At 33.9% G+C, this 25,160-nt stretch overlaps 2 protein-coding genes across 3 annotated transcripts; one reads left to right on the top strand and one right to left on the bottom strand.

Annotated features, from left to right (window-relative positions):
- Positions 1–15,264: 15,264 nt before the first annotated feature.
- LOC135137276 (ribonuclease H1-like) lies at positions 15,265–16,899 on the bottom strand. Of its 2 annotated transcripts, XM_064066897.1 has the most exons (7): positions 16,667–16,897; positions 16,465–16,608; positions 16,387–16,412; positions 16,177–16,330; positions 16,036–16,127; positions 15,439–15,614; positions 15,265–15,391 (listed from the first exon to the last, which is right to left on the bottom strand). In XM_064066897.1, the coding sequence occupies exons 1-7, from the start codon at positions 16,798–16,800 to the stop codon at positions 15,299–15,301; spliced, it is 819 nt and encodes a 272-aa protein (XP_063922967.1). In that variant the 5' UTR covers positions 16,801–16,897; the 3' UTR covers positions 15,265–15,298. The 2 variants fall into 2 exon arrangements, with proteins under 2 accessions (XP_063922967.1, XP_063922966.1); XM_064066896.1 differs by having other exon boundaries at positions 15,265–15,614; positions 16,667–16,899.
- A 7,641-nt stretch (positions 16,900–24,540) lies between these two features.
- LOC135137725 (uncharacterized) lies at positions 24,541–24,897 on the top strand. Its single transcript, XM_064067445.1, has one exon. It carries the CDS (start codon positions 24,541–24,543, stop codon positions 24,895–24,897), a length of 357 nt encoding a protein of 118 aa, XP_063923515.1.
- The last annotated feature ends 263 nt before the right edge of the window (positions 24,898–25,160 follow it).

Below are 25,160 nucleotides of genomic sequence, written 5' to 3'. Positions count from 1 at the left end.
GTCCATAATGCTTAGGTTATGTTGACAAAATGTTTGTTACAGCTCCAGTATTTAAGATTTGTCCTCTTGTCTTCTTCCTTGAATCTCGGTTGTAGCTACTGGGAGTACTTGTTCTGGCTCCAGGATCACCTGCAAGAATATCAGAAGCGGTCTTTTTCTTGTTTTCAATCGAAGCGTCGATATAACCTTCACATACAGCCCAAAGGCTGCTGCACTTATAACTTTTCGACAAATCTTCAAAAAATGCCAACAGCAGCATCTCTCTTGCTTCATGATTTATTTTCTTGGATGCACACCAGTCAGTGAACCGTTTATAAAATTTTTCGTATTTGGTTTTTGATTTATCAGGGAACAATGAAGACACTAGATTTGCAGCAGCTTCTTCTGTTTCGAAAGGGAGGCTTTCTGCTTCAAAATCACTCATTTCTCGATTGAACAACATTTTTTTTCTAAAAACTGACGCGTTGTTTACAACAAATTTGAGCGGTTGTCATAACACTGCAAAAATTCTCTTGATTCTTTATTTTTAATTAATAATAGTTATTTATTATACAAGCGGTTAAAGTGAATGTTTAATGAGCGGTCAGTTTAAGGCGAGAGCGGCGTATGCCGCGAGCGCCTTAAGACCGCAAGTTACACATTCATTTTAACCGCGAGTGTAATACAAACTTTTATTCAATTTTGACAACCCCAAGTCCCAAATTGTGAAAAAATTGGTGATTCAAAGTTCACATTCGAGAAACGTCAGAATTGACAGCGACCAAATAAAAGTTTTATATGCATAGAATTTAGGTTACAATATCAGGTGTGTGTGTGTGTGTAGTATGTGACTCTGGCGACGGTGTTTGTTTATTTTAAACAAACTAAAATTATCGAAAAATTGCAAAATCATGCAAGATTCCAACGGCAAAACTTGCTACCAAAAAAGAGCAAATCAGAAAGTGTATCAAAAGTTCCTTAGATGGAAAGAGCAGCAAGGCATTAGAGAAATTACAGAAATGGTAACCATGGTTTTAAAACAGCAAAATAAAAATTTTATTTCGCTAGCGGTTTAAAAATTTTATGGTGCTACCGGATAAACCAAAGCTTTAGTGGCCTACTGACGGCAAAATAAACGTTTGTTTACATGTCAAAATTGAATAAAAAAATTTAATCGGCTTTTTTTCTTTTTCATTTTTGGGCAGTTGTAGATAAAGTTATGTATTTCATACGTGGGCTAGAGCATATTACAGCAACTCGTGTGATTACAGATGACTCGGTCTAACGACTTCGTTTTCTGCAATCTTCACACTCGTGGTGCTGTAATAATGGCTCTATACCACTAATAAGATAAATAACTATTATTCACGTGTATCATACAAGATGTTTTCCAATTTTGCAAAATTTTTCGAAAAATTTACTGTTTAGGTAATCCATATACATAAATATTAATTGTACTATTACTAATATGATGAACATTTAAAGAAGGTAAATTGCCTAAGCTGCCTGTACTTTCGTCACGGTCAAATTCAAAGGATGTTCCTGGACTTTCATTAGGATTATTTTACAGGAGGTGGACTACCAAGCGTTGCAAATTTTAATTGAATATCCACACATCCATAGCAATGAAAATTTCAGTGGTAGTACGAATTTTTAGATTTTTTACTTTATTCGTGTTGTCAATGACAGTGTGAATAAAGTGTTGCTATAAACATTTTTTTCACTAGCAGCCATGACGCATGCAAATGTCGACTCATTTAGAGGTAGCAAATTCAACTTTTGCGACCACCGGTTCAAAAAGAAAAATTGAGGTTATGTACGCAATGTTTGATGTGATTATTTCTTAAAAAATTAACAAATGTGTTCTACAAACATTACTTGAGTATACGCATGGTAGTTGGTAGACGGTAGAAGATAAAATGATTAACTCAGCGACAAGTATAAACGGTTTTCTTTGTGTTGAAGATTTAGATTAAGTTTGATTAGAAATCAAAACAAAATCATGTTGCGTCAAAAAATTGAACGTTTATTTTTTCAGTTTATTGTCTTATGGTTTCTACTAATGAAAAAAATAGTATATTAACCATGGTTGCAAAGCCACTTCTAGACCTCGCGCTTCAGAGCCCTCGACGCTGCGCGTCTCGGGTTCTAATTTGCGCTCGGTCTAGAATGCTTGGCTCTGCAACCTTGGCTAATAATATACTATTTTTGCGCTGCCATAGTTGTAATTGACATTTTACGTTGACACGTGCCGTGTCGCAATGGCAATGAAAAAGGATCTAGTGTTGCAAAATACAAACGAAGAATTTAAGCTTTGAAAAAATAAATTGATTATCACAAAGTAATTACTACTAATTGATAATCATGTATCTAAAGTTATTATAACAAAAAGTGGCTCGAAATTTAAAAAAAGTGCAATTTAAGTTGTAATCTTAAATAGGGGAATTTGTTGATCAAAATTTAGATTTGTAGTAATTTGACATTTGACACTAATCGGTGGTTTGGTTTATGTTGTTGACAACTATTATGTTATTACTAGAGAGCGGATTTCTGTCGGGCTAGACAAGGCCAAACTCGGTACGGCTCGTACGGGATGGGAATTCATTGCAGTTACCGGCTGCACTTCGTTTATTTGAGATTAGAATAACGCTGCTTCGTTGCACTCTGCTGTTAATTCCAGTTCTCATTTACTTAGCCGTTTGATTAATAAATCGTTAATTGTATTTATGGAATCAAGTGACAATTAAATTCAGTGATTACCTATCACCCGCTACTGAGTCCCGGCGATGTAGCGCGTCCCCACCTATAATCGTGACGTAGCCCGACAGAAATCCGCTGTCTAGTTATTACTGTTTGTTAGTAGTTCTTGTTAATTAAAAAAACCGTTTAAACGTGACGTTATTCGCAACCTCACGCTGAATCATAATCACAAGATTCTCTCTGATCTGGAGCCGTATATAAAAATGTTTCCACTGGTAAGTATTTCAGACTTCTTGGGCTTGTGTCATTCTGCCGCTTTAAAAACGCTGTTAATTTATAAAATTTCGAATGATTTATGTTATGTTTGATGCCAAGAGTACTTTTCAGAACTGAATATATTGTCCACAGTGTGGATGCTTTCATAATTTCCGACTTAATTTGGAAATAAACCAAGAGCGTCGTTTCAGAAAATTCGCGTATTTTATTTTCTTAGCACCACTTGATGCATTTTTGATATTCGGTTTCATATGGATTTGCGGATTTTGCAGGCAACAAATTTGTAGTTGCTTTATCTGCAGTTTTCTGCAGTGCACGAATTTCCATTTCAACTTTGAAATTCAAAATCTAGCCCGGACAAATTGACAGATTGGTATTTGACGTATTTGGTGATAAATTCAATACCAACATAATTTCGGTTCAGTAATATTTATTCTTTTAGCGATTGAAAAATGTTATTTTTTCAAAAAGGCAGCGCAAAAAATATTGTATGATACTCGTGTGAAAACTCCATTGCATTACTCACTTACATACAGCGCTCGACTGCGTCTCGCGCCGTATTCCCGTTCGTAATGCAATGGACCGTTTTCAACACTTGTAACATAAATAACTATATTCATCCTTTCGATTAAACTTTTTAATAGCTAGATTTAACATACAAAATGAGCATTTTATTAGTAGAAATTGGAAAAAATAAATTTACTTCATTATAATTATTTTATTTTGTTGTCCGAATATATGTAAATTAAAGTAGTGGTTAGTGTTTTGTAAACTGTACCATTATTATTAAAAACGTACAAACCGTACCCAACATCTTCAAAATGGTCGGCTTTCCAATACAAAAAAAATTAGCTGCTGTAAATCTAGGAACATTTCTTAGTGTAACATAAGTAAGTTGCTGCAATTTTTTCACTTCAGCAATGCTATTTGTCGAGAGCTCTAGGTCTTGTGTAAGTGTAGCAATGTTTGTTCCTTCTTGTTGTATGCAGTCACAAAGTATAATCAAAATTACGGTCGCAATCTAAAAAAACTCGTAAAAGTTAATCCAAGTAAAGTGAATTCTGAAAATAATACAAAATGAATTGTTACAAAGCCGATATTTACAGTCATGTGGTTAACTACGTCGACATCTTTACTAGAAAATATCATATAATCGATGTAATTAAGAATATGTACGGTTGTAAAACATATAATCAGAAACAGCGACCACCCAAACATCTCATTGAATATATCCGTGGTCTTTTTAAGAAAACGGATCAAGTGTTCCATTTTATAAATCGTCTTGGGAGGAAAGGTTCTTGCCGAATGATTTTCATTTGAATAAAGTAGTAGCTGTACTGTTAACCCTCTATATCGGACGCGTACCATATTTGCAATCACACACAAAAAAAAAGTGTGAAAATAATTTACATAGGTTTGAAAGTATGTAACGATATACCGTTGTAGAAAAAGAAATCCACTACTAGGAAGCCAGATAATAACTTCGTACATAGATAAACCGACGTATATTAACGTAGCCACTAAAAACTCCCCGTAATAGGGCAGCTTAATTCTCTGATCTTGAATGTTCACTAAATATTCAGATCTTTTAAAATTACATATCAAAGTGAGCCAGTTGTGTGCGTGGAAGAAATTTAAAACAACCATAACGTACATATTTAAAGCATAAAGAAGTGTATCTTCTAAGACCGACACTGCAATTTTGACATATCTAAATCTGAATTCGATATAATAGTTTCTACATAGAAACGAATATATTACTGCACTTGAAAATAACATAAAAACAATGACTACATAACATTTTCGGGCAAACGTAACTGAACCTTCCTCGGTATACGCGGGAGTTGTGGCAAAAGGTTTGCCCAAATTTATAAGGAGTGATAACAATTTTATTGTCATCGTATGTGCTCTAAAATTACTTTACACAACGATGTGTACAAGCATTTGCACAAAATACGAGTGATAGTCAATATAAGTTCATAGAAAAACACGGCAGTGCGTTGTTATTTTCGTATCAGATGGTAAGTGCTAATGGTAACCTAATTACTGTATTTTATTGACCGATTAAAGAGCAACAACCATTATCTAATGTATAACTTTTATCGCTGTTTTTTGAGATAGATATATAGGATGGGGAATGGTTCCGACAAAATCTGGGAGTAGCTTCCTGGCGTTAAGCACAACAAAGAATCTTACTAAAATTTTTGGTTAAAGTAACCAGTTTTCTCAGAAAAATGTACAAAAAATTGGGTCGCACATTCTAAGAACTACTGGTACATTCCTTTCTTTTTTTTTTTTAATGAGAATTGGAAATACTAAAAGCGTTGTATTCTAGTATTTTTAAAATGATTAAAGAAGAAAAATCAGAAAAAAAAACTGTCTCTGATGACAGAACTGTCGCTGATGACAGTTTTTTTTTTCTGATTGCTAATGACACTGATGTCATTCATTACTCCGTGATCATAAACACGCTATCCTTTTGGAATCAACACGTCGAGATTTATATCCCTGATTTTTTTCAGAATTTTTAGATGACTTTTCCAAAAATGAAATTTTCCGCTATGTATTCGTATTACGTATCCTTTATGCAAATGTTGACCCATTCTCAACGATTTTCGAAATTTAACTAAATGCATTTTCTTGTAGATTTTGTGCGGCAGAAGTCACTTCTGGCTTCATTTATACGATACATTAAACTGTTTTTCCAGAATCGTCTATTGAAATATCACAAAATTTTAAAAAATCGAATTTCAAACCGAAATTTCCTAAAATATTGCTCCGTTATCATCAAAACGCTATATTTTTTAATTAGCATGTTGAGATCTACGTTGCTGAATTTTTTCACAATGTTTTCACAACTTTTTTAAAAGGAAAAATTTTTCAGTGGTCTCCCCTTCTTCAAATTTCGGTCAATTTTTGACATTTTCGAAACTTGACTAAATACGTTTTCTTGTACATTTCGAGCTCTAGAACTCACTTCGGGCCTCGTTTTTTGGTAACTGCCGTTTTTCCGGAATCGACCGGTGAAATATCGAAATTTTTAGAAATTTTCAAAAATTCGCATTTAGTAAAGATTCTTTCGAAACTGTTGCTCCGTGACCATCAACACACTATGTTTCTGGAATCAACATGTCGAAATCTAGGCTCCTGATTTTTTTCACAATTTTTAGACAACTTTTTTAAAAGTGAAATTTTTTCAATGGTCAAATTGCGGGCAATTTTTGACATTTTCGAAACTTAACTAAATGCATTTTCTTGTAGATTTCGAGCTCTAGAACTCACTTGCGGCATCGTTTCTTTGACAAGTGCAACTGTATTTCCAGAATGTTCCGTTGAAATTTCCAAATTTATAGAAATTTTCAAAAATTCGCATTTTATACCGATTCTTTCGAAAATGTTGCTCCGTGACCATCAACACGCTATATTTTTGGAATCAGCATGTCGAGATCTACGTCCCTGAATTTTTTCTCAATTTTTAGACGACTTTTTTTCAATGGTCCTCGCTCCTTAAAATTTCGGCCAATTTTTGATATTTTCGAAACTTAACAAAATACATTATCTTGTAGATTTCGACCTCTAGAACTCACTTCCGGCCTCGTTTGTTTAATAAGCGCAACCGTTTTTCCAGAATAGTCCGTTGAAATATCGAAATTTTTTTAAATTTTCAAAAATTCGCATTTCCTACCGAGTCTTTCGAAAATGTTGCTCCGTGACCATAAACTCGCCATATTTTTGGAATCAGCACGTCGGGATATACGAGTATATCCCTGAATTTTTTCAGAATTTTTAGACAACTGTTTCAAAAATGAAATTTTCCCACGACCACTATCGAAAGTTGAGAATTTCATACAATCAAGATGCCACGAAATTTGGCTCTAACCTACACGTGTGATAGAACACATATCGCACAGCCAAACTGTGCGATTTACTTTCGCGCAGGTTCAACATTAAAATAGTTGGCTTGTTTTGGTTTGACGTTTAGTTGACAGTTTGCTTTTCGTGCTTCGTTGTTTGTAAAAATGGACAGTGATAATTCTTCACACTGTGGTTCTTCTATGGAAGAATTCTATGGAATCCGCTTCCAGAGGTTGTGGAAGCGGTTAAACAATAAAATTTGAAATTATACCCTGATAAATCCAAAAAAAGATATGAACTTGCCTACGATCAATTTATGCGCTGGCAGCAAACGAAAAATATCACTTCCTCATTCTCGGAAAATATGTTGGTTGCATATTTTGGCGAACTGGGTGAGAAGTTAAAGTCAAAGACTTTGTGGACCCCAGTATTCCATGCTCAGGGGGACCACTTTGGTTTGGCAAAATAATACTCCCTCCGTCCAAAAATATGGTATACATTTGTAACTGTATTTAATAATACTATTATAACTTTATTTAGAGCTTCTGGAGAACATACCAATCTCGTTGGTAACCTTCCCTCACGACGACGTTTGGATTTACTAAGATGATAAATTTTATACTTAAAATTAAATAAATCTATATTAATAAAAATGAATCGCCGAAATGTATGTACGCTCATAACTTCAGAACGGCTGCACCGAATTGGACGATTCTTTTTTTTTACGTGTACCTTATCGTCAGGACAAGGTTTATATGTAAGAAAATTTATAAAAAATAAGACGGCTAAAAGATAAAAAAAATTTAAAAATTTTGCATGGGAATCGCCACTTCGAATGAATTTGAATAGTTGGCGTTCCTGACGGATCTGTCGCCTGACTGACGTGTCATACAAAACTATTTCTTCCGTGCGATTGTGAAAAGTATGATTGCATTTCAAGTCGTTTTGTTTTTTCGTAACAAAAACGTCGTTTATTTTAAGAAAAGTGTTCGTTAAAGTGAATTTAGTTACGCATTGCGAAAGTTTCTTATTAATTTTGATCTGCCATTCTTTTTACGTATATTCACTTTGTTAGTTTCGACAAAACCTCAAACTTTACCGTTATTCGAGGATTTAATTTGAAGTTTTCAGTATTTTAAAATCTCAAGACAAAATTTACAGATTTGATTGACTGTGAAAATAATTCTGTGTCGTTTTATGAAGTTCATTACAATGCCGAGAAGACGACAAGCTGACATAAGTCCACGAAGTCAATCAAATGTGCGACGAACTACCTAAGGTGCAAATCGCGATGATTTATTTCAAGGGTAATTCGGATACGGAAGTTGATCAGCGTTGTGCTCATAATCAACATCATAATCAAACATTGAAGCGAGACATTGGACGGTATGAATAAAACTGAGTAGATACTCATATTCGAAGTACGAAGTACCTACTTCATTATTACTCTTATATACCTGAGCATCTACCCGATGTACTGTGTATCTACTTGCAAACATTGTATCTCCCCGGACACAATTTGAACATTTACGCGTTTTGTGAGCATTTAATCTAAAAATGAGCATCGCCGTGGCAAATGACTATTTGTCCTTATAAACGATAAATTAAATGTAATATATTTTTTTTTCCTCAAGGATATAGAGTTAACAAAGTTAGTTGAGTTACAAAAGTCTCTTTTGCTCCACGTTGGCCACCAACGAGCGATTTTCATGATTTTTGTGAAACTTTGCTGGTTTTGAATTTGAATTTTCTGTCCTCGATAGTTGATGCTCAGCAAGAACCACGGGAAGGTCTGGAGCAGATCTCGCTAGGAAAGGAGAGGGCTAGGAATTGTTAATGAGGGATAGAACGTTATACAGTACAATACAACGGAAATACAATACAGGTACCTACAATCTAGCTACAATACAGAATACACTACAGATACAGATACAATTCAGATACAATACAAATGCAAAGTTAGTACCCAATACACCACCGGAAGAAATTGCACCAAAAATTGAGAATGTTGCAAAATGAAAACCCAAGCAAGCACACCGATGGAACTCGGGACGAAATCTATTGGTCGCAGCGCTCACACGCCCAAGGGAGAACGCAGCCGCAAAAATCCAAGGTCGTCTTACCTCATTCTCAAAGAACGATGCAACCCAGCGTCTAAGGGCCAAAAGAACCCCCCCAGGCCAGAGCGTCTGACGACATGGAGAATTCAAACCCGGAACCAAAGAATGCACTGTTGCAAAATTAAAACCCAAGCAAATGCACCGTGAAAACAAAGCATTTGCACCACTGGAGCTAAATTGGCAAGACCCAAGTTAAGTTAGTAACACATACAATATACAGTACAAAATGCTTCAATTACAAAAGTTACAATATACAAATTTCTCCACGTTTGCCACCAAAGAGCGATGACTGTGCTCGCTCGTTGCTGTTGCCCAGCAAGAACCAAACAATACGAGGAGGTCTGGAGTGCGTCTTGCCATTAAAAGAGAGGACTGGAGTTTGATAGCATGGGTGAAGGACACCGTATTTTGTAAATTTGAACGCCGTAGTTTAAAAATGATGCATACGGTATTTTGTGAATTATGAACGCTGCACTTTGTATATTCCAAAGCCGTACTTTATCAGTCCTGAATGCATGTTATTAACAACATATTTCAAAAAAAATCGGGCATTTTTGGAAAAATATCCACTTTCCTTCGTGTTCACAGCACGTAACACAAAACATTTTCGCTAATATTTATTAACAATAAATTAGAAATTCGCGAACACGTGCTACTTTTAAGCCAAAACGGACTCCACTGTTGCTGCTACCAGACCGGAATCAAAACTAAACACAGAGGATGGAAAAATTGACCTTTTATCAGGTAGCTCACGTGACAGTGACGTCATCGTACGTCACGATGAGATTGCAAAAATTATTTTTCATATTTTAGATCAGAAACTGTACATTTTCGGGGTTAATTTAACAATGTTTAAACCAACTAATTTGTTTTTGCTAACCTCGTGTTCTTAGGAAGATGGATTTCGGTTTAATTATCATATATTGATAGTTATCATATTTGAACATTATGAATTCTATTAATTATCTTTAAATTTTATTTAATTATATCGCGAAAATGTATAGCTTTACCCACCAACTTCAATCGTTTCGAAAATTTATCCAAAATGTAAACATTGACGACCAAACGAATCACGGAATCCGATAAATTAAAACTGAAGTCGTACTTACCCTGTTTTCGGTCTTTTTCGGAAAAATATTCATTTTCGTCCGTGTTCACAGCACTAACACAACAAATTTTCCGTAATATGTATTAATAATAAAATTGAAATTCGCTAAAACGCTCCACTTTCACGCCAAAATGACGCGACGATCTTGCCGCCATCAAACAGAAATTAAGACTGAACACAAAGGACCGTAAAACGTGACCTTTATACAGGTAGCTCACGTGACATTGACGTCATCGTACGTCACCATGAGACTGCAAAAATTATTTTTCATATTTTGGCCGGGAAAATGCACATTTTCGGGGATAATTTAACAATGTTTAAACAAATTGATTTGTTTTTAATAATTTCGGGCTTTTAGGACAACGAGTTTCGGTTTAATTATCATATATATTTATGCTTATCATATTTAAACATTATAAGTGATATTAATTATGTTTAAAATTTATTTATTTATATCGTGAAAATGTATACTTTGATCAACCGATTTCAATCGTTTCGAAAATGTCCCCAAAATGTAAACAAAGTCGAGTGAACGAATCACGGAATCCGATAAATTAAAACTGAAGTCGTACTTACCCTGTTTTCCGTCTTTTTCGGAAAAATATCCATTTTCGTTCGTGTTCACAGCACTAACACAACATATTTTCCGTAATATGTATTAATAATAAACTAGAAATTCACTAAAACGTTCCACTTTTACGCCAAAATGACGCGACGATCTTGCCGCCATCAAACAGAAATTAATACTGAACACAAAGGACCGCGAAACGTGACCTTCGGACAGGTAGCTCAGCTGACAGTGACGTCATCGTACGTCACGATGAGATTGCAAAAATTATTATATTATATTTATGCTTATCATATTTAAACATTATAAGTGATATTAATTATGTTTAAAATTTATTAATTTATATCATGCAAATGTATAGCTTTGATCAACCGACTTCAATCGTTTCGAAAATTTTCCCAAAATTTAAACATTGTCGAGTGAAGGAATCACGAAATCCGATAAATTAAAACTGAAGTCGTAAGATAATTAGCTTTTATTTATGCATAAATTGTGCAGTGCGTTCTTTCTAACACTGACCATAGAGATTCCCAACTCAAGGAGTCTACCCCATACATACTAACTTATATTTTGGTGACTCGATTTTTGCCTTGATGGTTGAACACTGTCACTGTTTTCCGTTTTTTTTGTATCAAGATACTACTTGAGCATCAACTGTTGCCTACTGAAGTATTAGCATCATCTAGAAAAACTAGAAATATTTTGATTTGATATTCGAGTAGATACTTCGTATTTCGAGTATGAGCATCCACTGAGTTTTATTTATATCAACCATTGTCAAAAATTTGATCGAAAGTTGTTTCGACAGAACTTCCTTCGCACCAAATGTATAATGAAACATATTCAGCATTTTCGAGTTGAGTCTTTTCTTCATACAATTTTGTGATGACCTAATCAACATTTACGATCAACACGTATACCACCTTGGATTGGTGCAGTGTAATACTAAAAATAACTGTATTGTATTCCCAAAATTATCTGCGAAAATCGAGTGGGCCGTTTCATCAATTTTTTGGGGGGAATAAGTAAATATTCTCAACAATTTACCATGCTTACAATAACTTTAAAACGTCTGCAAGATCTCAAAGAAGTCATTTCTTCAACTCTTGAGTTATTCTCTAAAATAAATTGAATGATCCATACATTTTTTGGAGTCACTGTAAAAACAAATCTAAAAAATATGAATACAATGATAAATGACGAAAATATACTGATGATGTTTTGCACATTTTAGATAGGATTTGTTCGGCAAAATTTTGAGATGACGTCATCAAGTTTTTGGGCTTGATCGAGGAGGGTAGAATAAGAACGGAGGGAGCATGTCGTATGCTTTCAATGGTACGGTTTTGGCCCAAAATCAACTACTGCAAACACCGTTTACGATCGGTCTGTCGACTGTGCGCATGTGCGAGCTGGCTACAAACTCGAGAAAAGCCCATCCTACTCCATGGGCGTACATCTCAGTTATTTTGTTCCATCACGTGCTGTGTATCTTTATACTTTGAACCGTTTTGTTTTTAATAAATTCAACATGGTGAACTGCAAACTTTGTAAGTCGTGGAATGGTAGTAAACAATCTGTGAAAGACAGACTTAGTTTTCATAAGTAAATAATAAATGTATAACTTGAGTAACTTTGCCCGCCACTGTTTAGCGATTCTCTCGAAACTGGGGGCGTGGTTTAGCCGAGCGCGTATTCCAAACACCGTCATAAACGGTGTCTAGATTTCGGACGGTCGGTCCACATTTTTCGACCGTATTATCCCTCCGTTCTTATTCTACCCTCCTCGGGCTTGATAAACAGATATAGGTATTTTGATTAAAAACCTACCATGTCAAACAGTAACTTCAAAACGTCTGCAATATTTCAAAATTTAGTATGGAATTCTTGATTCAATCAATAAAATAAATTGACTCAGTGATTAATTTTTTTGAGACACCCCTATAAGCAAAACCAAAAATTATGAATGGAATGATAAATCACAAGTATAGTCTCATCCTATCTTGGACATTTTAGAGAGGATTCATTTGGCAAAATTTTGGGCTGACGTCATCAATTTTTTGGAGGGGATAAGTAAATATATTTTTTGCACTCATGACCTTTTTTGATAGCTTTCGCGCATTCACCAGAGTGCGGGAGGTCGAACTTCCCGCACGCGTGCATTTAACTTTCCGTTGCCATGGTAACCTTAAAATACTCGGGTAGTGTCAACATTGTGACGTGTTGACGGCGCTGTCAATGGCGTTGTTTATAAATAACTCACCGTTAATCTCTTCAGTTTAAAGGTTTATTCGTCGCAAAAAATATTGTACACAACACGTTCGTGAGCCTGCTTCCCGCATTCACGCAAATGCGGCACTCCCTTCGGTCGTGCCTCAAACAAGCGTTCATGCGGGAAGCAGGCTATCCCGAACTAGTTGCGTAAATTACTATTGAATAGAAATTTATTATGCTTATCATATGTTTAAAACATCTGCAAGATTTCAAAGCATTCGGTTTTGCAGATTCAAAATTAAATTGTAGGTGAAACGAAGTTCACGGGGTCAGCTAGTAAGTAAATAAATAAAATAAATAAATAAATTAGATTTTTATAATATATTATTATTTATAATAGTAAATAATTTATTTATTTTAATTATTTTTTCTAAAATCTCTTATTTTTTAAATTTAGCGGGTGTTGATTTATTTTGTTGCTATTGTAGTAATTTTCTTGGTCACTTTTTTAACAGAACCGAACGTAGATCTCAGTCCACTTTTTATATGATATTCCATTATTATACAAGTTGCAAACAAAATTACTTGATTATAATTTGCTGGTCATCACCCATTAATTATAATAATTTTGTAAAATGTATACCATATTTTCGGACAGATGGAGTAGCATTTAGTAAAAATATGCGCTGTTCCGTGGTCGTGGGAAAAATAGCGTACATAACTCGTGCGAAAGTGGAAAATGTCGAACTCGCTGAGTTTTTCACATTCGTGCGATATTTGCTACTTTCGACACTTGTAATGTAAATATAACTATTTCCACTATATATGTCCTACCTGCCTCATACAAATTTCGACCCATTTTTGACGATTTTCGAAATTTAACTAAATACTTTTTCTTGCAGATTTCGCGCCGCAGAAGTCACTTCCGGCCTCATTTCTTCGATAGCTTCAACATTTTTTCCAGAATTAGTTAAATAATTCAGTGCATTAAAATGTCGCAATTTTTAAAAATTTCAAAAAATTCAATACAACACGTGGATAAAGAAGATCTTGCGTCATTTTTGCAAGTAGGTACATGTTTTCAAGTTCAGTTCGGATTGCAGTTTTTGTTCGGATTAAAGAGATGTAGATTTCAACTACTAGCCTCTGCTCGGATAACTGGATGTTCGGATAATCGTGGGTTCGGATTATAGCGGTTATACTGTATTACATTGCACGAATCCAAGCTGATATACGTGTCCTTACAAAAATGTTGATAACGCCATCAGAAAATTTTTTAAAGTAAAAACTCATTTGAAATATATGCGTAGCACGCTTGTTTACATTTACATTAACATTACATATTTGCATATTTATGTCAACTTATAGGGGTTCTCTTAAAAAAATGTATTTCACAAAATCAAATTTTATAATTTTGCGAAAATGCTGGAGGTTTCATTTGTACTTGAGGAGCGAAGGAAGTTCTGTTGAAACAACTTTCGACCAATTTTTTAAACTTATCTCGGCGTTTATGTTCGCATTTTTTTATTTAGCTATTGTTAAAAACCGTTAAATCATCATCAGGGCTACGAAGATATATCTTAACTGGTCTAGGAATCCTAGCTCAACTACCTAATCTGAAAGTGCTTATTTTTTCGGGTTCAGTTAGACCAATTTCTTTGAACAGATTTTCCACATTTTGGAGATCTGCACTTTGAGATGTTGTGTTAGAACTGCTAGCAGCTCCAAGATTAAAAAGGATAGATAACATTGCTAGTTCTGACTGTCTCTCCATCACTTCGGTACTAATAGCCTCATTATTCATAATATCCGCTGTTGTGGAAGTGTAACTTGTAGATTTTATTGCAAGTATTTTTTTCGAATTGAGTTTTTGATTGTTTCATGGAACTTAACAAATCAGATTTTAAGGCGTCAATCGTAGTCTGCATTATTGGTTTTAAACTAGCAAATTACAAACTACTTTAATAGAACGAAATTTTGGTCAGGTAGTTATTGTATCAGACTCTGACAAGCCGACAACAGTGGACAGTACCCATTACATTGTGTAGCCGGACTATCGGAACGCACGGCCACCAAAAGTATAGGCACTACAGTTACACCGAATGTCTTTCAACGCCTTGACACTGATAACCTACCTGAATTAGGTGAAAACTTGAGCTCGATTTAACCCCCACCTCACTCTTGTCTTCGCATGCACAGTCAGTGTCTCGCAGGTTCACTCAGTGGGGATGATCAGATAAATTTTAGTTAGCGTTTTACCATGCACACGATATTCCTAACAATGTTACAAAATTTGACAACTATCAGTCCTGTAGTTTAATAGAAATTGACAGGGATCCGGACATATGGCAGACAGACGGAAACAAGAGATCTATGTTTTTGTATTTTACTCGATTACAATACGTCCTTAGCTTGCACTCAGGATGTAAAAACAAAAATAAGGCCGGGATGTCACAATTTTATTAAGAAAAAATAGATCTAACAAGGTGGTTTATACAATCTGGCTCCTTTTCTAGCTAGTTCATCAGCCATTTCATTTCCTTTAATCCCCGTATGCCCTCTGACGTGTACCTAAAATTCCTCATAAATTCAGGGTAAATTAAAAATAAATTTCGAACCCATCTGATTTGCAAGCCTTGACATAACTGATCTAGTTTTTTAAAATCTGACTTATTTTTTACATCGCCTTTTCCACCAGCTAATTTCCAGTTATTTTTTTTCCAATTTTTAATCCAGTTCGTCATAGCATTAATGGTAAATTGAGAATCAGTAATAATTTCTACTTTATCAATACCTACAAAATAAATATTAAATGATTGATATGGAATGTTTAAATTTTTAACATTTCAATATTATACACAGAGTGTTCAAATAAAAACGATGTCAAATTGATTTTGGAACTGTGAACGAACCATTCACTAAGCCCTAAATTCACATTTACAAAGCCAGCTTGACGTCGTTTTTAATTGAACGCTCGTTAGTTTTGAGAGTTTTATTTATATATATGGCAAAATTATTTTTAACGACATACTACTGTAACTTTGATGTGAAGCAAAAGATTCAAATTTACTTCATAACAGTTTAGTAGGTTAACTATCGAATTTGTAGCTCCCTGAGATAAACCAGTCTACTACACAATATTTTAAAATAATCCTTTGTTCAAAATTAAATGTAGATATATTTTAATGCAAAGTGCCACTCTGTATATTACATACCACAATCTTTCGCTACTTGAACTGCATGGATACAAGCTTGTATTTCTGCATTATTATTAGTAGCTTTACCATCAACAGGTTTAGAGATGTTTCTAGAAAAAACAAAATCAATAACTATTTCATAAATGTTGTAAAATGTACAGAGGGTGATCTTCTTGAAACCATACTCCAATTCCTGCTTTTGCATTTGGTTTTCCATTATTTTCACATGCTCCATCTGTGTAAACTTTAACATATCCATCATCAGCTTGAGGAAAATCATATTTCGCTCGTTTAGGTGCTGGACCATTGGTTTCTACGAAAGAAATATAATATACATTATTGCCTGTATGCATTTACTGATATTTCTACCGGCACTAAGTGTATGAATATTATTTCTATAAAAACATTATATTAGTTTCTTACTTAAAAATATACAACAAAACTTACAGATGGCAACGTCTAAACATGGGCCAATTTTGGATTTTCTCAATTTCAGCACTAATACATGTAAGTTCCTTGGTCAGAGATTCTGCTTGGGATTTTGCTTGTTGAATACGTTTGAACACTGTAAAGATCGTATTCACTTCTCCCCTACAAAATAATTAAAAAATATTAAAACATATCTACCATTTAACCTCAAAAATATTACGAAGTTAATTCATAGTCGCCGTTTAATTCCATAACACTAACGGTGACTGAAGGTCGAAATTTTAAAACAAATACTTCGGGAAGAAATCTGCGGATTACACAGTTCATACACTGATTAACGGCATATACAAACATTGATCATTTGCACCTATAACTTATAACATAACTTTCTACCGTGTGTGTTTTCTGTTTTTATGTTTTCTAACGGTGAATGCTATTGTGAACGTTTGTAAGTTTGTATGCAACCAGAAATCACCTATATCTATTTAGTGAATATGTTCTTTATGCAACCAACTATACAGGACATACAATAAAAATTGATCTACGGGTTTTTAGACATGACGTCCTTTTCAGTACAGTGGAACAATTAGTATATTAAAGAACGAGTTTCATAAGGCAAATATTGAGGCACGAATCCAAGTTTATAGAACGAGCGGCGAAGCCGCGAGTTATATAAAGGATGAGTGCCTCAATGGCCTTATGAACGAGTTATTTATTCTATTTTTTCTACCGCAGACGTTTTTTCCCAAAATTTAATTAAAATTTGCACTTTTTTCAATCTGGGGATTTTTGTCGTGGTTGGTGATGGGTTGGTCTGACCACAGCATATGATGATATGCTGTGGTCTGACGCTAACCACGAAATATTTGAGGTTCGAATTTTCACAACAACAATTGTAATTCGAATCAATTCGAGTTTTCGTAATTTAAAATTGGTTAAAATGTCTTGCGAAGAAGTTACGCGTTCGGAAATGTGGGAAATTTTAAGTTTAGCGTTAATAGCTCTATTAGAAATTTTCTAATAGAGCTATTAACGCACGCAAATGACGTCACAGCAGTTCGTTAATAGCGGAAAGGCGTTCTTTAATAGATCTGGTGTAATTTAGATCGGTAAGATTGGTAGCAATGACGAGAAATGTCAGGTGAATGTCAGTGGCAAATCTAAACTTAAAATTTCCCATGTTTCCGGACGCGTAACTTCTTCGCAAGACATTGTAACCAATTTTAAATTACAAAAACTCGAATTGGTTCGAATTACAATTGTTGTTGTGAAAATTCGAACCTCAAATATTTCGTGGTTAGTGTCAGACCGACCCATCACCACCCACGACAAAAGTCCCCAGATTAAAAAAATGCAAATTTCAATTAAATTTTGGGAAAAAACGTGTGCGGTAGAAACAATAGTATAAATAACTCGTTCATAAGGCCATTGAGGCACTCATCCTTTAAATAACTCGCGGCTTCGCCGCTCGTTCTATAAACTTGGATTCGTGCCTCAATATTTGCCTTATGAAACTCGTTCTTTAATATACTATTAAACATCATAGAAGTGAATCCGTTCATCCAAACAAGACGACCAGATTAATGCTGATACTGTATATGTCAATGATCTTTTATGTCCCAGTTAGTTAATAATGGACATGTATCCACGTATGTATTGACAAATTTGACTCTTCAAACGCATCTTAGTGCAGACCTATTCATATTCATCTCAGTTCCACTAACGACGTACTCACCGCCATAAAAAAACTTCAAAAAAGTTAAATCTGTAGACAAATTTGATCAAGTCAACATGTTTCGTACCCCAATGCAAATTAAAATATTCAAATCAATGAAAAACGAACTTAAATAGCGTAATGATAGTCATAAAGAGTTAAAAATTATATATCGTAGTGGTATTCCCACGATTGTTTCCTCTTTAAACTAAATAAGTCCAGTAAATTAACAAATCGTTTCACTACATTCTACCAAAATGTTCATGGACTAAATTCCAAAACGAATGATTTCTATACCAGTTGTTATCACAATTCATTTGATATTATTGCATTGATCGAAAATTATCTAAATGACTCTGTTTTCAATTCCGAATTATTTCTCGCAAATTATAGTATTGTCTGTTGCGACTGAAAGTTTTCTCTAGTTAATAAAAGCACAGGAGGTGGAGTTCTAATTGCTTTTTCTGATTCTTACCAATTCAAAGTAGTTGATACTAAGGGTCTTTCAGGTTTATTACCTCTATTTAATATAACCATGTTGTGATGTTATTATAAATACAGTTGATTTTCGTCTTGCGATAGTTTACATGCCTCCAAATATTAACTCTACCGACCTAGAATTTTAGCACTGAATAAACAAATTATATATGTTGCTGGGTGATTTTAATGTACCAGAATTTAGTCCTTCAATTTCTACTACAACTATCGGTTGCTCTAAGTCTTCATCTCTCAAACAATTCTGCCATTCTGTTGAACTTAAGCAAATGAATAATGTATTAAATAGATCCTGTTGGATCTTGTTTTTGTCAACTTTGACGTTAATGTTTTAATTGAATGTGTTATCCCTGACTGGTTCATGCAGATAAACATCAACGTCAGCTTCTTTTAAACTTAAAATTCACCACAGTTCCCAGTTTAGCTTCCCGTTTTTTGATATCAAAAAAACAAAAGATATGATTTTCGACGTGCTAATTTTCCAATTATATTATAAAAAACTACTTAGCCTTGAATGGACATTCCTGGAACATTTTAACAATATCAATCTGGCTTTTGATTGCTATTACAAATAGTAGTAGGTACTTGATTCAACTGTTCCAAAAGTAACACCTCGTTCTTCTAAATTTCCACCGTGGTTTTCATCTGATATTAACCGTAATATTGGGTTAAAAATTATCATAAGCAAAATTGGGTGAAAACAAGAAATATTGTGCATCTACTTACTTCAGCAGTACTTTAATGAATTGGAGCCATTGTAACCATCTCACCTCAAATCTAGAGAAATCCTATCTTATCTCTTTCATACGTAATAGTAATCGCATTGATTCGTCGTCCTCTATTGGTTCAACGCCGGCATAGAATATAACGCCGGTAATGAGGAAAAATAACATTAAAGACTTCGGACTCATTTTTGATTCTAAGCTTACGGTTAATCTTCACTTCCAAAAAACCAGTAACGCTGCTAACAAAGTGCTGAGATTTAGTATTAGGATCTCCAAATAGTTTAGCAGTACTGATACTTCCTTGGTATGGTACCCACTTTTCATGACGCAATATATGGTCCTATACAAAATTCACCGAAAATTTCTAAAATATATATATCTGTCTTATAAACTCGATGGATTTACCCAGCAAGAGGAATCCCTATGGATATTTTGCTAGTCCGACACAATATGAAGTCTCTTGCTACAAGGAACTTTTTAGTGAAATTAATCACCAACAAAGTCGATTGCTCCTACATTCTATCAACCATCGGTTTAATGTGCCAAGATTGTTAAGACGTGTCAACACTTTCTACATTTCGTCATTAAGAACTAACGCTCTCCTCCACTCTCCATCAATAACTAAATATGTGTCATTGTTTTAATAAACTTATAGTAGAAAACATATTATTATGAGTCACAGTTAATTGTATTTTTGTTCTGATTTCTTACTATGGTCAATTTTTGTTTTGTTTTTGTACTCATTGTAGTTTCTCTTACTGAAATATGTATTAAGTTTTCTGTTCTTCCTTCTTAATTATTGTTGTCCTTTTTTAGGTTATCCTGTTGGACAATAAAGGATTTAGTTATTTATTTATTTATTTATTTATTTATTTATTTATTTATTTATTTATTTATTTATTTATTTATTTATTTATTTATTTATTTATTTATTTGTTTATTTGTTTATTTATATTAAAACGTTCTATAGTTATAAAAGTCTTCATGCTTCCAGAGCTGCACAGAAATTTCTGCTTGTAAGTTACATCAACGATCATCAACTGTCTGTGAAGATTTTGTTAAGTTTTTTGTTTTCGGATGATTTGAAAATTTCGTGCTATCAAGGCATATGTATGAAAAGTGAAAATAGAAAATATGTAGTTGTAAATTTCTTTATTATTATCATTATTATTATTTAATTAATTTGCCCAACGGAGAAAATTCCATTTACAGGGCAGGTTAGAAGTAATGAATATTAATAAACAAGAAAATTGGTGAAAGAATTCAATGTAACTAACGGAGCAAGAAGTGTTCAGGAATCTTATTGAAGGAATTTAATCTAAAAATATCTACAGCGTGTTCAATATTTTCGTAATTTGTAATAATTCGATAGATATGAGAGTTTGATAGAATGTTCGTTTTGAAATTTTATTTAAAGAAAATATTATGAGGCCTTTTATTAAATGCTGGAACTACAAAGTTTATAGGAGTATTATTTAGTAGGTCTGGACCACGGTGGTAGAAGTATGGACTATCGCTTAGATAGTGAATTAATTTAAATAAGAATATTACAGAAAAATACGATTGTCTGCAAGACAGAAATGGGAGGTTTATACGTTTAAGAAGTAAATCTTCTGGGTAACCTCGAGGTGGATAAACACCGTCCATCAAGAATAATGCAGATTTAGCAAAACAACGTTGCACTTTCTCAATTGCATGATTTTTTTCTTTGTAAATGACATCGAATAGCATTTCTTTAAATTTAGCGGTAGATTATTAAGAGTACACCATTCGTTAGTTTTTAAGATTTTATTTTGCAGTGTAACACAGTCCTCAATGCTATCAATTTTCAAAAACAATTTTAGGTCGTCTACAAACAATAAGTAGTTGACATTCAAAGCACACACAATATCATTGACAAACAATACAAAAAGCAAAACAGATCCTTGAGGAACACCAGAAGACTGTTCAAAATTATGAGATCTATATCCATGACATTGTACGTATTGATACATATCCTTTAAGTATGCTTTAAAAAGATTCGTCACACCATTTGGAAATCCATACGACTTCATTTTAGATAACAATATTTGGTGATCGATTCGGTCAAACGCTTTCGAAAAATCCGTGTAGACCACGTCCACCTGACTCGACCTGTTAAAATTCTCACAAAGATGTTGAGTCAAAGAAACTAAGTTTGTAACAGTGCACCTAACAGCCATAAATCCGTGTTGGTGGGTGGATATCATACTAGCTATGTGATTATATATTCTTTTATGGAGTATTAACTTAAAGACCTTGCAGAAATTGTTAATGATAGCAATCAGTCTGTAGTTTTCAACTTCAGATTAATTCCCTTTCTTAAATATGGGGCAAACACGTGACGTCTTCCAGCTGTCAGAAAAAACCCAACAACTAATTATTTTATTGAAAATTGATGTTAAGGCTGGCGTCTGGTTCGGTTTAGCCCTATACTAAATACATTGAAAACATCGTCGCGGTTTCCGGAGTTGCATTTTAAAAATATGAGATATATCGCTTTAAAAAAATTATATTTCGAATTAACAAACTTCAGTCCAGGGGACCTCCATATTTATATTCATATCTAGTATGCAGTTTTTACAAAAAAAAAAAATAATAAAGTTGAACAACTTTTACATCACATTTTAACCGGCACATTGATGCATTTTTTGACGAAGTGCTGAAGTTTTTTGCATTCTGAGATAGGAGGTCCCCTGGGGAAAAGTGTCAGCTTTCTTTTGATACCATTTATAATATTAAAAAATCCACGACTGAGCTAAATAACTCGCGAAAAGTCAAAATCTATTGAAACGAGAAATCGGCATTAAACGAGCTGTGATGCGGTAGCAGAATGCAGGTTTACTTAGATTCTGACTTGGTTGGAGATTTCAGTATTTTAAAAATGCAGTTCCGAAAACTACGACGATGTTTTCAATGTATTTAGTATTGGGCGAAACCGAACCAGACGCCACCCTTAATATGGTCCTAGAAAAATATGCTTACAATCAGATATTAGAAAAACAGGAATTAAGTCTAGGCCAGCTACCATGGTAGTTTTTATGTTATTTAGAGCCTGTAATACTTCAACCTGTGTAATACTGAATATCGATAACACATCCAATGAGTCAAGATTCATATCAGGGTAGTCACTACAAAGGGGACCAGAGAAAAAACTCGAGAAATACTTCGCAAAACCGTTAGCTATCTTCTGAAGGCTATCTAAACTAGAGGACCCATAACTCATAACACTTGGTAAACCACCAGACTGGCAGATTTTGTTCATATATGAAAACAGCTTTTTTGAATTCGTTTTTATATTATCCTTAATTACTAGTAGGTAATTCGTTACCAGTGGCTTTATACTTTTTCCACAATTTATACTTTTGTTTAAGACGCAAAATGATGTTTTTATTGTACCATTTAGGAAAAGCTCCCATAGAGTTATTTTTATAGGGAATATGTTGTGCAAAAATTACACTAGTTTACAAATTTAAACTTTTTTTCATATCCAAAAATAAAAAAAAAATGTTACTTCTAAATTACTTACTGATAACAAATCCAAAAACGGATAATCCTTATCACGTCAGGTTTTTTCATAAATCCAAAATAATGAAATTTGCTTTTACCTTCACGTTAGTGTTAAACTGATTCACGTTAATGCACCATTGTCGCATAAAAAATGTCTTGGAGATCGTGCAAATTAAGTGCAAATCAGTTTTGTTACGTTTGTGGTAAAATTATAGTACCTAAAGCGGGAAGACCTGTTCAAATATGCTTAAAAAGAAGGTATCAAGGATTTTGGGACGAAAATGTGTTACTGTTGGTCTATTATAAGGGAAACTGACAGTACTGTCAAGGAAAAAAAACACTAGTGTTAATCATTTTTAATTTTCAGTCAGAATGTTTATAATATATACTGAGTGTTGCTTTTATTTGATACAACCCCTGTAACTTCTTTATTCTTAAAGATAAACCTGTATTTCTTTGAGCAAATTTATATCATTTTAAAAGATCTTTGTGAAGCCAACCTCACATTTTTATTATCACTTCCTGTAGAAAAATCAAAAGCAACCAATTATTCTAAAATCAATACTTGAAAAATTTTAAATAAAACATTGATGACAATCTAGTAGCTTGAAAAATTGACACTCATGTTATTTATTTACGTAAATGATCTTTTAAAATGACACAAACTTGCTCAAAGAACTATATGTTCATATACATATATTTAAAAATAAAAAAGTTACAAAATAAATACGGGGTATGTTTATATAAATATCTCAAAAACCTGACGTGATGGATTTTTTCTGCTTTCAGATTTGAATTTCGCGAACCCAAATCCTTTGGATTCAACTATTTTTGTCTTTGGATATAAAACCTTGTAAACTAGTGTTATCATCAGTTGGTCGTAGAAGACATTGACCATGTCATTGCTGTCCAAAACCGTATTTAAAAAGTCCCAATCTACCTTCAATAAAGCAGCATAAAGACCGACAAAATTGGCCTTTTTAAAATTAAACTCTTTTAGGTTTGTGGCGCAGGATTTTATAGTTTTTGATCTTTCAAAACTAATTTAAATCTTCTCTTGACCTTGTTATATGTAATTCATATCTTACTATCTCTCGTGTAACAAATCCTCTAGTGCCCGAGGACGTATACCATCCTGCTCTCACTTGGATAATTAGTTTTGTGAAGGTCACACAGCCCAAGATGTTGGTTCCTGATGTTGAAGAACGCTTTAATTTTCGCAAGGCAAATTTTTCTGATCTATATAATGCATTTTTACAAATTAAGTGGGAATTTTTGTTTCAACATAACGATATTAATTCTGCGTGTAAAGCCTTTTATGATTGTATATACTCTATCCTTGCCAGATTTGTGCCTAAATATACTCGCTCTCGTTCGTCGTACCCTGTGTGGTTTTCTCCTAAGATTATTACGTTAATCAAAAGAAAGAGAGCTGTCTGGAAAAAAGCGAGAAAATCAAGTCAGCAATTTTTTCGTGATGAATTTGTACGCCTAAGGAGAGTCGTGAAGCATGAGATAGAAATTCCCTATAGGCAGTTTGTATCTTCTGCTGAGGCAAATATTTCGTCTGATCCAAAACAGTTTTGGAGATTCGTTAATTTAAAACAGAAAAGTTTGGGTATTTCGTCTAATATGACATTCCAAGATGAGTTGATTGAGAGTGGTGACGATATAGTTAATTCTTTTGTTAAATATTTCAGCTGTGTATTTTTAGTGTCAGGCAATAATGAATTCCCCGATGCCACACTGCCTACGTCTTTTAATAATTTCAATGGCAGTTCTATTCCTGAGAATCTAGTGTTCGATAAATTAAAGAATTTAAAACCCAAGTTTACAAATGGACCTGATTCTATTCCAGCATTTGTTATAAAAGATTGTGTCGCCATATTCGCCAAACCGTTAACATTTCTTTTTAATTTAGTCCTAGTTTCTCGTAAGTTCCCCGATAGATGGAAGATATCCAAGATCGTTCCTAAAGTCACTAGATAGATCTAGTGACTTTAATCGTTCCCTTATTCAAAGGCGGTAATCGTGCAGCTGTTGAGAATTATCGACCAATTTCCATTTTGAATAACTTCGTCAAAGTTTTTGAGATGATTTTAGTTGACAATTTATATTATCAGTGTAAAAATCTTATATAGTTCGAAATCAACATGGATTTGTTCGAGGACGGTCCACAATTACGAACTTGTTGACTATTACGTAACATCTAGCTAATAATTTAGATTGGTATTCAAACTGGCGTTATCTAT

Source organism: Zophobas morio, unplaced genomic scaffold (assembly GCF_036711695.1).
Source record: "Zophobas morio isolate AGI-343-1 ecotype UQ-CSIRO unplaced genomic scaffold, CSIRO_AGI_Zmor_V1 ptg000029l, whole genome shotgun sequence".
NCBI classification, from domain to species: Eukaryota; Metazoa; Arthropoda; class Insecta; order Coleoptera; family Tenebrionidae; genus Zophobas; species Zophobas morio.
Note: the sequence above shows the minus strand (reverse complement) of the source record. Positions and strands in the feature narration are given on the sequence as shown.